Source organism: Saccostrea cucullata, unplaced genomic scaffold (assembly GCF_032062105.1).
Source record: "Saccostrea cucullata isolate Sc308-1 unplaced genomic scaffold, CSIRO_AGI_Scuc_v1 ctg15931, whole genome shotgun sequence".
In the NCBI taxonomy this organism is placed as follows: Eukaryota; Metazoa; Mollusca; class Bivalvia; order Ostreida; family Ostreidae; genus Saccostrea; species Saccostrea cuccullata.
The window spans coordinates 1-13,350 of NW_026941432.1; the positions used below are offsets into that span (position 1 = coordinate 1).

The 13,350-nt window shown below is 31.1% G+C and overlaps 1 protein-coding gene and 1 long non-coding RNA gene across 2 annotated transcripts; one reads left to right on the top strand and one right to left on the bottom strand.

Annotated features, from left to right (window-relative positions):
- Positions 1 to 1,627: 1,627 nt before the first annotated feature.
- On the top strand, positions 1,628 to 8,234 carry LOC134257820 (sulfotransferase 1A2-like). The gene is made up of 6 exons (XM_062740417.1): positions 1,628 to 1,810; positions 3,845 to 3,857; positions 4,986 to 5,300; positions 6,123 to 6,226; positions 7,325 to 7,406; positions 8,206 to 8,234. Exons 1-6 carry the CDS (start codon positions 1,628 to 1,630, stop codon positions 8,232 to 8,234), a joined length of 726 nt encoding a protein of 241 aa, XP_062596401.1.
- Positions 8,235 to 8,293: 59 nt separating this feature from the next.
- On the bottom strand, positions 8,294 to 9,211 carry LOC134257821 (uncharacterized). Its single transcript, XR_009990007.1, has 2 exons — positions 8,988 to 9,211; positions 8,294 to 8,478 (listed from the first exon to the last, which is right to left on the bottom strand). It is a non-coding gene; the product is annotated as an uncharacterized LOC134257821 (long non-coding RNA).
- Positions 9,212 to 13,350: the final 4,139 nt, after the last annotated feature.

Genomic DNA, 13,350 nt, shown 5'->3' on the forward strand with positions numbered 1-13,350 from the left:
AAAATATGATGAAATATTGATTTCTTAAAAGCAAAGAATATTAAGACATGTTGGTCCAGGAGACTAGGATAGAGCGCGTTTTACAATGTGCCAAACATTTTCCCGCCACATCTCAACACCAAAACAAAGAGATTGTAAGAGAAGAAATGTAGTGGTGGATCTTGAAGGAGTTGGGGGGGGGGGGTAACATCCTATAAGAGAGAGCGAGGAGCCCCACATGTTATATATTTGTTGCGTTTTTATTAAGGTTAAACTATAGCTAAGTTTAAACTTTAGTTTTGTACTTTTAATGTAAAAACTACTTAAACAGCAAGTTGTACCAAACTGAGTGCAGAGACGCAGAGGACTATGCATAGTTTATATATATTGCCTATACATGTAATATTGTACATGCATTATTCAATCGGCATTGTCGCATGCATTTTTTTTTCATATCACGAGGATATTTTAACAGATAAATATAAGAATTTTTTTTAAAACAGCAAATTTCAGTTTCTGAAGAATTTTAAAAAAAAAAAAAACAGCACATTTCAGTTTTTTTAATGAACTTCAACAGTTATATAAATCGGTTTGCGGCCGATTTTTGACGCTTGCGTCAATATGTTTCTTGTTTTACTACATATATAACAACGAGTTTTAGTAGACAACGAGGATTTTGACTGTTTTTGGGTTGTAGAAAGTTGTGTAATTTTAGTTTGTTAATTTTAGTACATTTATTTCGGGATTAAGAATATTGGGATGGAGTTGGCCTTGGTTTGTTATAAATAAGTTGGTCTATTTACATCTATCTGCTGAGCTGTTTACCGTGATCTATTGGTCTGAAATTACTACAGTCAGTTTACGGATATTTTATCCGTTGTTTTTTTTCAATTACTGGTTCAATTTACCTGTGCTAATGTAAGAACAAGTACAAAATACGTAGGTTTTAAGCATTTATTTAAGAAATAAGGTATCATTTTTTGAGTTTTATTGGGATATAAAACGGGTTGGTCACGTTATCAAATCTCATAAAGCCCGAAGGGCTAACATTTGTAACTTATTCATACTTTATATTTGCCTGATTGTGAATTTAACGTGTGAAATGCATTATTTTTCAAACTCAACGGCTAATCCACTGAACGCGCGTCGACCCTTTATGACGTCACAGAGAAATTACGTCGAACGTTTATCCATACGCACATATATGACCTCTTGACTCCGTACCTGTATTTATACAGTTATAGATCCGCATTGCTTTCATAAGTGTTATATAAAGGAAAACATTTGCAAATGTAAATATTTGGAATTATTATTTTATTTGGAAGTATTGTTTTATAGAAATAAAATATGTGTTCAGAATAAACCGTTTATTTGTTAACTTTACAAGACTTCTTTTATTTCATGTACGTCCTTAATTTGAAAGTAAAGAGAGAAAAGAATTGTCATACACCTGAGAGCTTATTTGGTGTCGTTACAATATTTTGGCATCCACGGCGGGATCTGTTAAAAAAACAGATCCAGTGATTAAACACCCCCCCCCCCCCCCCCCAAAGAAAAGAAAATAATATATCTGTTAAATTTACAGATGCAGTAGTTTTTTTTGTTGAAATACAAGTCTTGTTGGTTGTTCTGAACACATTATTACAAAATGGGTGGTAAAAGAAAGACAAGAAGTCCTGCACAAGTTCGAGGTCGTAGCCAGTTTTCTCCCTTGAGCAGAGTTGTATCAGATGATGAAGAGATCCGTGAGATTTTGAGTTCCAGAGAAGATAGTCCAGTTAAGTATTCCAGATCTGAAAATGAAAGAAATCATTTTGAAACGGAAACACAAGTTAGTCATATTGAGCCAGAAAAGAGCCTAGTTACAATGATAGGGTCACCTCTTACTCTTAACTACCTATACAGATGATTTACCTGTCACTTGCAAAAGTAGTCTTACACCTGCAAGTCTCACAAATGTAGTCCAAATGACAAGTACACACACGGTACCTCAGATCTCTACACATACAGTCTAACTGCATGCACCTACACAGTTGCATTTTTCTCATGAGAAAGTTGTGTACAAACATTACCACTACACGTGCCAAATAAAGCATTACAGACAAGTTATACTGTAGTGTTCCTTATTTTGAACAACTTTAAAATGCAACACATACTCATGAACCCCAGTTTCGGAATCCAATATACACTGTAAATAAGGTAGTTCAAATTCATTTTGGCTCTGTGGAATATTAAAAGTATTCAAAACTGACAGGTGATTTTGAAGAATTTCTTCCTTAGAAAGGGAAGTATGAGTATAAGTAGAACTACCACTTGTAGAATTAAATCCAAGTTCTTCTAGAATGCAAATCATATAATGAGCCTTACAAACGAAGACAGTGTTGTTAACTGCTTTGTCGGCAGGGACCAGTACGTACTGATTGTGTAAACTATCTAAATTTTTTTCACTTCTGGTTTATTGAACACAGAAGGATAGATGGTTTTCATATTGCCCCTCAATCTTTTTTTTACATGGATCTGATACATTTAATCCATTCTGACAAGGTGTCAATGTCTTCTTTTTCATAATTGGCCCATCGTCTGGCGCAATTTTCAACTGAATCCATAATATTTATGAAATTCCGACGCCAGTTGAAGGATCGGGGTTCTCTATACTTACAGTGTAGGACCTTTTAAATTATATATTTACGTCACCTGTAATAACGTGTCCAGCAAGACTATAGTTATAGGGCGAAGAAGAGCATGAACACGAAGGAGGATTATGTTTCAGATAGTCAGTATCCAGGCCATGTAAAGTGTTTTTGTAATTGAAAAGTTTGGAAGCAATGGTCGATGTATATTTGTAGGAAATACAAGGTGTAGTCTTTAACTTGAAATATGGTCGAATACAAGACTGGACCCTTTTGTGATTAAGAATATTACTTACATTAACCGCGTCAATTCCTTTATTGGCATATTGAAGTTTAAGGAAAAGACGGATTGTTTTAGCTGCATTTTCTTCTGTGAAACGTGCGGGTTTAAAAAGCCTATGATATACAATATCCATAATCACATATCCGAGCCTATATTCAGGTGACGAGGAATCTAAAATTGGATGTTCCTTGGCCTTTTTAAGAAGACTATTTAAAAGTTTCAAAGGGACAGAGTAAAGTTTTGTTCGAATATAATGTAGACCTAACTGTTGATTTACATAAGGTAGTAATGAATCAAAAGAGACGTCGTGTATTGCAGGTTTATTGTACGAAGAGTAAACTTAAAATCAATCGACAAAAAGTAAAATCAAATCAAAAAAAAAATAAATAAAAGGGGGCTCCGAGGTAAAACCCTGTCAACGTCGTAGATCTCGGCTGTGAACATGATGTGGCAAAGAGTAATTAGTTCTATATAAGGAAAAGAAAGAAAATATGTGGGTGTTTTTGTGCATACAAATTATCTTGCATGTAAATGAAATTTTCCTTTAATTTTTTAAAAAAATATATACTTCATGTTGTTGTTTTTATTCGCGATTCGGTATCCTTTTTGTGGTTTTCACAGTTAAAACAGAGTACTAGGTTTACCGCTTTTTGGCAGGTGATAGTCATACTGCTGATTCAGTACAAAGTAGTAGCATATAATGACAAAGTAGTGGCATATAATGACAAAGTAGTAGCATATAAAGACAAAGTTATATATTAACACATAAATCTTTATATACTTTATAGCCCAAATTCATTTGCATCAGCCCGTAATTTTTAAATCCTAGCGAGCGAGCCTAGAGTGCCATGCTACCGCATGGCCTTACTATTTATACCCTATGTAACCAGGTGACTTTTAAGGAACACGCTCAATAATATCATACCGCACATAATTTTAATTTTGTTGTCAGATGGAGGTTGGAGGTGAGTACCATTTTATTTTTAAATGTCAACTTTATCATTAGTACAGGAAATTGTAAATTAAAAAGTATTATTGGTATAGACCTAACATGTATAAACTATTTCAATTATTATCAACTGAAAATGTGAGTAAACTTAGTAATTTAGAGAAATTCCTCTAAAAAAGCAGAAGTACTTAGAGATTCACATTTGTAAACTGAGCCGGTATTTTTCTTTCTATGTTTGGTTAGAAATATTGCATACAAGCAATGTATCTTAAAACAAGTATATGTAAATACCGGTATTTCATTTATGCTTTACATCCTGTATTATACATGTAATTCTGTTATCTGATAAGTCATATGACTTAAGGAAAAAGAAAACAAACAAAAGATCATTTAATTAAACTATTAAAATTAAATTTGGCCATCGATCCATTTTTATACTGTTGCAATTGTTAGGGAAAAACTACACATAGACAATTAATTATTGATCGAAGCTGCCTAAAAATGTTATGATTGAATGTTTCTTGAGTGCTTAATTTAGTGTAACACGTTATTCAATACGAAAGGTTGATTATGTAATGCTTTAATTTATGAACCTTAAGCAGAGCAGAACGGTCAGTGACATAGCATGCTAAAGAACTTGAAATTGCATTTAAGCTTGTTATTTTTGCATTCAGGGACTTGCAGGGATGAGAGAAAAGCGGGGCAGTTAATTGTAAACTGCAAATGAATATAATTCTTTAGCAACTAAGATTGTCTGGACTTACAAGTGTGAAAGAAGAACACGCCAATTTATTTCCAATTTAATATATTACTTAGTTGAGGTAGTATATCATTTTATGATGACGACAAAGAAAAAGTTGAGCGTAAACGGACTAATAGTTCCAGCATTCTTGCCATTCCAAACCTTAACGGACGCCAGAAAACGAATTGCAGATATTGTTAATATAACTACGAGAATAGATGACGATTTTGTTTTTTCCTATCCAAAATCAGCTAAATGTGTTCTGCATAATATTTAATCACTATAAGGAACAACTTCCACTCAATTTTTCTATGATTTTATTTGCATATTTCATAATATATATAATAAAAGTGAGAGCGATGAAATTGGACATCATCAAAGTATTTTATTTGATTTGAAAAGGAAACCACTGGCTGAATGCAATTGTGCCCCGCCTTCAGAATTCAAGTCTGGACACCCCTCACAAAATGACAGAAAAATTCCTGGAGTTTATTTCAGATCTTCAAGAACTGGAAACAGTTCCTTCTCCTCGTATAATGACGTCACATCTTCCAGTTAAGTATACTTCAAAAGATATAAATGGAAAAATATTCTACTCCATTCGAAACCCCAAAGACGTCGCAGTGTCAGCTTTTCATCATTACACAACAGATCCAGTGGTCAAAGACTATGTACACCCTGATTGGAACAGCTTCTTGGAAGATGTATTACGTGGAGGTAGGTTCAATTAATTGTTAATAGTTTTTTTTTTGCACATATTATATTGCTGTCATTTCGGCATTATCATATATTAAAACGTTGGATAAAAAGCCATAATGAATGGGATATATTTTATGATTGATCCATATGGAGAGGGGCGTTATTAATTGTGCTTTGATCATAACGTGTATCTTTGTGCTCTTAAATACTAAACTGATGCATAAATCAGTTCAAATGAACCTAAAGCATATTTGCAGCTCTGTTCTACAGCAAGTCAAATGATAAAAAAGAGTATGTAGGTATAGAGCATTTATTGCAAATGCCAAATGAAATTACAGATTTTTACAATTACAGAATGCAGCAGAAGGTGGGGTCCAAAAAATATCCCACACCTTATACAAAAGAAAATTTGTACATATATTTTCTGCAACAATAACACCATTTATGCAAGATTGAAGGGGTGGAATTGAGTTAAACTTGTAATCCACCTTTTCGGAACCATAGGCGCTCCCCATGTAATTCTGTAAATGACGAAAGATAAGTTTATATAGGGCTATCCCCTCTATTCTATAGTACAGAGGGGGTAGACCTACATATACTTATCTTTTGTAATTTACAAAATTACATGGGGAGCGCCTATGTTCGGAGCCAAAAGTTAATTTGATAAGAATGAAGCTAAAAGCCGTTTAGATCACATAAATTCCTTTATTTACAGAAATACATTCTCTCAATATACATACAAAAATTAACATAAATCGTACTTAAAATGCGAAAATATCTGAGAAATTATTAATGCCATTACAATTCATTGTTGAGATATTCCTATTTTATTTTAAACAGAATGCTACTATGGAAGTTGGTTTGAACGAGAGAAAGAATGGGAACAAGCAGCACAACAAAATCCCGAAAAGATATTGATAGTCTATTATGAAGATCTAAAGAAGGTATGTTCAAGAAATATGTTGTTCATTCATTAACGTCCTAAGGCATACCGTCGAACTCAACGCTTTTCATTATTCAAAATAACAAACGGATGATAACGTCAAAGTATCTAAAACAGCGTTACGTTTCATCTTTGCAATAAAAATGAAGTTGGATTAGTCCCACTTAAATTTGGGAATTTGATAGATGCACTTAATTTAGTCTCCAAAAACAGTTGAAGAACCGATCTTCCGCAAATGTGCAATCTTCTGATGATTTATTAGTAAGTAACAAACAATATTCCCACATCATTCAACTTATAGAAAATCTTATATTGATGGTAAACAGTGACAGCGTCTTTTGCTATTACAATTATAGCAGTTTGTCCGTACCGTATGTTTTGTACTACCTGGGGACTCGATCAAGAAAGATTTCCCTAAGAAAACACCCATTTCAATTCTATATAAAAAAGTTCTGTTGATTTATTTTTTGTTCTATATCAATTTTCAGTGTCTTAGAGTGTTATTACACCATCTAAATCAAACTGAACTGCTCTCCGGTGCACCGTAACGTCATCAAACGTCACCATTTTCCGTGACCACTTTCTCATTTCGAATGCTCAGGAAACTGTCAAAAATTAACCAAATGCTTTGAAGTTTTTAAAAAGACGACAGAATTAATTGTGGAATCGAATAAGGATAATTTTTAACCCAATCTTATCTATTTAAATCTTTTATATCGAATCAATACTCTCGTATCCTGCCATGCGCAGTGGGACCGTGCCCTTTGCACATTCAAGCATAATAAACTCTTTATTTTTGTCTATATTTTATCACAAAAATTATGATGCACTTAAATATGATAAATAAATATTTTCTGAAAATTTCAGCTTTGTGCGGCCATTATTATTAAAAAAAACCCGCTTTTTTCACGATTTAACCGGACAACGCTCGTATTACATGAAGATTTTAAGAAAATATGTTCAATTGCCAATGATATTATATATATATATATATATATATATATATATATATATATATATATATATATATATATATATATATATATATATATATATATATATATATATATATATATATATATATATATATATATCCTAGACTGGTATGGAGACGATGCATCGAATATCCAGTTTTCTCAGAATACATGATCCTGCATTTCTTCAAGCTGTTTATGATGAATGTAGCTTTATACATATATATATGGTTAAAAAATAAAGTGTTCTTCATCTTGAATGAAATAGCTTTAAATGTTGAAACCCAGTGTATATATTGTTTTTCTTACTGCAAGAGAGGTAGGTGATTGGAAATCAATGTTTACTGAGAAACAGATTCTTCAATGAACAAATGAAGGATTCAAAATTGAAAATTCAATGGAATCAGATGCTGTTTATATTGACATTCAAAGGGCTTTTTAAAATCACATATTTTTTTTCGTATCTAAATCTTTTAAGTGATTCTTATTTACTTCCTTACTATAACAATTATTTAAACACTCTCCATTATATTATTTTTAGAAATACGCAATATAGGTACATATTGAATAGAGAAAAATATGTATTAAGTTTATATAACTCATTCTTATATATATGTGTAGGGCTATTTTTTAAAAATATATCATAATATGTATATATATATATATATATATATATATATATATATACGTAACTTGGTGTCTACAGTGACTGTTTTTTAAATTAATAAGCTATTTTTTTCTGGTGAATCCTTTTTGAAGTATATAAACACTAGTTTGCATGTTTTATTGCATGACTTATTTCTGCCTTATTCCATTATAATTAGAAATATATCCAAGATTACCAATGGACACCGTTACTTACATAAGCACTAAACAAGTAACATGTTACTAGAATTTAACAACTTGTTAAAATATGAAAATAATGTAATCAATAAGGTATGATGAAATCATGTTTAATGTTAAATTAAATAGAATTTATTTAAAAAGTCACAATTTTTATTTCTAGTTTCAAAAAAGGAGAAATTATGTAAGTAACATGGACACCTAACTCCGAATCAGGCTTTAAAAAGGAACAAAAAAAAATAACAAGACAATTGAACACTTGTCTTTAATACTTTTAATATTTCATTTCAAAGCTTAATAATAGACTAGCTTTCAAAGAGAATTAATGCAGACAAGTAAATTGTCAGATGGATTGCTAAATATCCTAGGTCGTCTATTTTGATTCTTGGATCTTTGTGTCATTGTTACGAACATAATTCAGTCATTTCTTGTAAATCTGAAAGAAAATAAAATATATAAAACAAAATACAACATGATGTAATCAACACATATGCTGTTTAATTATATTTATTATATATCCTTGATAAAACTAGAAAGAAGGCAAATAAAGTACAAATTATGTCACTACTTCAAGTTTACGTGTCTCTGTTACGAACGTAATTGCGTAAATGATATGGCAATATAAAAACAAATATTCAATAAGTATTCATCCTTTGATAAGAACAGAACAAAACTAACAAATATGAATAAAAATATAGTACAATATAACTTTATCATTCATAGATTATACAAATAATGCAAAAACACTTATGTTCGTAACAAAAGACGCGAATCAAAAGTCAAATGTTAAACCGAAAGTACTCGACTCGGACAGATTTATGCATTTTGTATGGTCATAAGCGACATATTTTAGTTTCTGATTAATAGTTACATGGTATAAAGATACAATGACTGTATTTATGTGTTAAACATTTACTAAAATTGATACAATATGAAAATACTTACTGAATCTATTATGTACGTAACTTCTTTTTTTCCACATGGACACAATGAGCATCGCCATGTTTTTTAGCAGACAGCTGCGCAACCTTTCTACTTTCGTTTTCAATTTATAATTATACCACTGCTACGGACTTCCTGAGCCAAACTTATGATTCATTGGCTGTTATTTTAGCAATCATACTGAAAGCTATTATGTTCGAACGGTCAAGACACCAAACATTTTACAATCAGAGATCATCTTAAAATTACAAAAACAACTGAGTTATGTTCATGAAGCATATTGTTAAAAATAATTTATCACACATACTCATTAATTAAACACAGAAATTGAACTTGACAATTTATTTAATGTTTTATAGAGGTGTCAAAAAGTTCAATGCATATGGACACCATGCGTTACGGACATAAACAACAAATTTTTAAGTTCAGAAAAAAATAATTACGATAATTTTAGCATGTTTGACAAAATAAATATATTATTTCATATATATGCTAAGATAATGTACACATATATCATGCCCAATGATATTTTTAAATAAAACAATATCTTTATGCCTATTCGAAAATTATGTCACATTTTCTGCAATTGAAATCCTCTAAATGCAATACAACAATGATCAATATTTTTTTATTCTTCAACTCATATCCATTAAACTATTTATACTATATCCTTACACATGTATAAAATCATATCAATATCAATCTATCTGCTTACACTTTATTTATTGGAAAATAAAGGAGAAAAGAAATATATTTTAAAAATTCACCAGTATTGAAGAATGAGTTATATACTACATTGTATTTGGAAAAAAACATTAACTGAAGGTCAGTTGACAGGTTAAAAATGTATAATATTTTCCAGAATTTGTGATTAAAATATTGCTGCAACGAAGAACAACACGAGCATTGGCGCATTTACGTGTATAATGCTGTTTTTGGAATCTGTTGATCTGCTTACATAAGGATTTTTGAATTATGCAAAAAAAAAAAAAAGATTTACATTAAGATTTATCAATGTTATAATTCAGCAGTAAATATTAAAAAACTATAGAGAATTAGAGAGTTCACTATTTAAGAAATATGCTTGTACTTCATTTGTTTACTCATCTTTTTGTCAGATAAAAGATCTGTAAAATATTATAATACAGACCTATATATACATGTATAATATGTGATAATAGAACATTGTATCATAATTATGAGAAATTGAGGATCATTATTATAGTTGTATTTTGTAGAAACTCTGATTAATTTCTGTAAATGGTGTACCAACTCTAACTTATTACTCTCTTTCTACGTAGGAATTTCTTCAAATCATACGATGATTTCACAATTTTACTATTGCAACATTTAAATTAAAATGGAATGTGCAACACTTATACTGGATTATTAACCTACATAAAAAAATCCTCAAAAAGAAAATTACTTTGATGGTAAAAAATACAGGCCTTTTAAATATACTCCCCTGACATTTATTTCTCGTAAAATACGTTTATAAAATTCATTTATGTTAAAACCTTACTGGTAGTCCAAGGCAACATACTAGCTCTGTTTGTTTCCAGTATCTAAATTTACAGAAAACATTTTATTGTTTAAAAAGCATGTCATTTAAAGGGCGAAAAAATGTAATCCATAAAACAATTACCAAAGAATTTAACTGGGAGTCATACCGGCATCACGGGAAGCTTGTTGACAAATAAGATGTTTCTTGAATAGAAATACAAGTCGCTAAATTATTACACAACAGTGGTCTCCCAGCCATAGAATTGTTACAATACACAGATGCGATAATGATATATAAAACATCAAACTTATTGAAAAACATATTTAGACTCTGTTGCACATGTGAAGAAATGTTATTTGAATTTTTTAAAAGTGCTGATAAAGCATGTACACATTGTATTCTAAATGGGCATTCTATTGTTAAAGGCTTCTTAATCTTATGCCCAGTTACACCCGAAAAACAAAGCCATATGCTACCCCTGCAGATATGAAAGGCGTTATGTAATAAAGTGTCCTTCACCTTGGCACAGAAAATAGTTGACATGGAATCTGGACAGATTTTGACAAATGGAAATAGGTGCTATATGTTTGATATACTAACCTAAACACAATCAATTAACTTACTGAGTAGTCTATGAAAGTTTATTATTGAATTTTTGTGAGGAAATCTATGTATAGTTTTCTTTAAAAATAAATTATTCAATTCAAATGATAATAACATAATGTCTTTGTGTCCCAAATTGTAGTGCAAAACAAACAGTGCATGGAAACTGTATTTGCTTCCACCTACAGATGGCAATTTTTCATCTAAATACATCAGGAGTTAGGGAGAAAACTAAATTCTAATCTCTTTTTTGAGAAAAATTAGTTTTTTTTACGGTTCATATTAAGATCTGATATATCTCTTCTTTTTGGATTAGTTGACATTTTCGGTTGGCTGAACTTCTACAGCTGACAGCGACTATGGAAAAAGAAGTGTGGAAACCATGTTGCGTCAAAATGAAATAACTAATACTTAAAGTCATATACGCTATCTGAACGCCGAATTTTGTGTGAAACAAAATGATTAATGATTTAAAACACATGAAGTGTAATGAAAAATAATACTTTCCACAAAATTGTACTATAGATGTCGTTGTAATAACACAACAATTAAACATATATAGGAATTAAGAATTCAGTCTTTTCATGAATATTGATGAAGGAAGTGCGTAAACAGTATGCCTATATATAGAAACACATGTCCACGGGAAATCAGAGACAACGAGGTATGTTGCATTTTGACAACAATTATTAATATAAGGTCAATATGAGTCATAACAGAGAAGATGGTTGATACTGAATACATTAAAAGATAAGTACCATTAAGAGTAAGACGCTTGCCATCCACGTCAAAAGTGAGTAGTATCTCAAACGGCCTACCTTGTTTTCTTTACGCCACGTGTGTTTATCAATCTAAAAGTAGCGACGGCGTCACGTGATGGATTTATTTAAAAATAGATATTTTTCTTTCCTTGCAGGATAATAAATAATAATAATTTGATAACTTTGTAACGCGTTTAATTTTAATGGTGTAATTTTCAGTATTTTCGTAACTTTTATTGATAAACAAATTGTATCAATTTCCAATCGTATTTTAATTGGCGCAAGTTATAGCGTGTATTCTTTTAAGCATTAAATTCATATTTTGGGATGTCTTCGGTCCTATAACACACCTGGCCGTGCCGAAAAATTTACATTCTCTAATTTTTCTTTATCAGAATTGTTTATTTCCTTCATGTTTAATGTGAATTTATTGCCATTGGGTATTGACGTGCTTGATAAACGTAATAGCCGGTCGTGACGTCGAAAAGCCGTTTGTGACGTCGGAAAGTTAAATAACGCAAATAAACATTGCGAGGAAATAAAATGACAAATTAGTTTTTAATGCACTTTCGCCGTATTTTATGTTAATTTTACAAGGGTAGTTTTTTTTAATGAAATTGAGTCAAAACAATATACATCTTGATATTCCTAAATACTGAAAATACATGTACTGTGATGTAGTTCCTTCTGTGTATTCTACCGCGCTGTGACAAGGTTTCGCGTGTGTTATAGAAAGTTGAACGTCATGGATTTCTAATAGATTTAATAAAGAAAATTACACTGAATGTAAATATAAACAAATGATATAATCTTATTAATCAAAATGGTTATGGTTATTAGATACATGTACATTCGTTTCCGCATTTTTAATGGTTCAAAACAAAAACAAAAAAAGAATACAGTAACATACAATACCATATTACATCTGCGCAAATAACCGAATGCCAAAACTGTTATACTAGTCTACTAAATGATATATGCATGTATATATTCTTTATATATATGAACCACAGTATTTCTGACCCATTGAAAATAATATAAATAGTTTTGCAAGTACGTTATAAACATTGGCCCGGGCTAGTTTGAAAGAGAAATTTGGAGATAATCTGTGGTTGTAAATCTTGGCTTCAAATTCTGAATCAGAAGACTTAAAACTTTCGAGTAAAAAACACGTGTGATGCGAAAGCTGAAGACAGCATTACTCCGACAAATGAAATACTGGGAACGCATTTCACAAAATTTTCGAGATGCTAGGAATGAATTGTTAAGAATGACTCACCTTTTTCTACTTGTGAGGGAACAGACACGTAGCATCAGGGGGCAAGGGGGACCTGCTCCCCAAATGTTAAAAAACATTTTACTGTTAGAAATGTTCATTGAACATTGCCCCCACCCCCACCCCCCACACACACATTCCCGAATTTTAGTTGTAGTACATGTAAGTTAATGAATAAAATTTAGTAATGAAAGATATTGGAACCTTTTTTAATTGTCATGT

Coding starts and splice junctions, on each gene's coding strand:
- LOC134257820 (XM_062740417.1), top strand. CDS start 1,628: ATGGGTGGTAAAAGAAAGACAAGAAGTCCTGCACAAGTTCGAGGTCGT. Junction 5,301..6,122: donor GGAAGATGTATTACGTGGAG/GTAGGTTCAATT, acceptor TATTTTAAACAG/AATGCTACTATGGAAGTTGG. Junction 7,407..8,205: donor TCAAGCTGTTTATGATGAAT/GTAGCTTTATAC, acceptor TTTTATTTCTAG/TTTCAAAAAAGGAGAAATTA.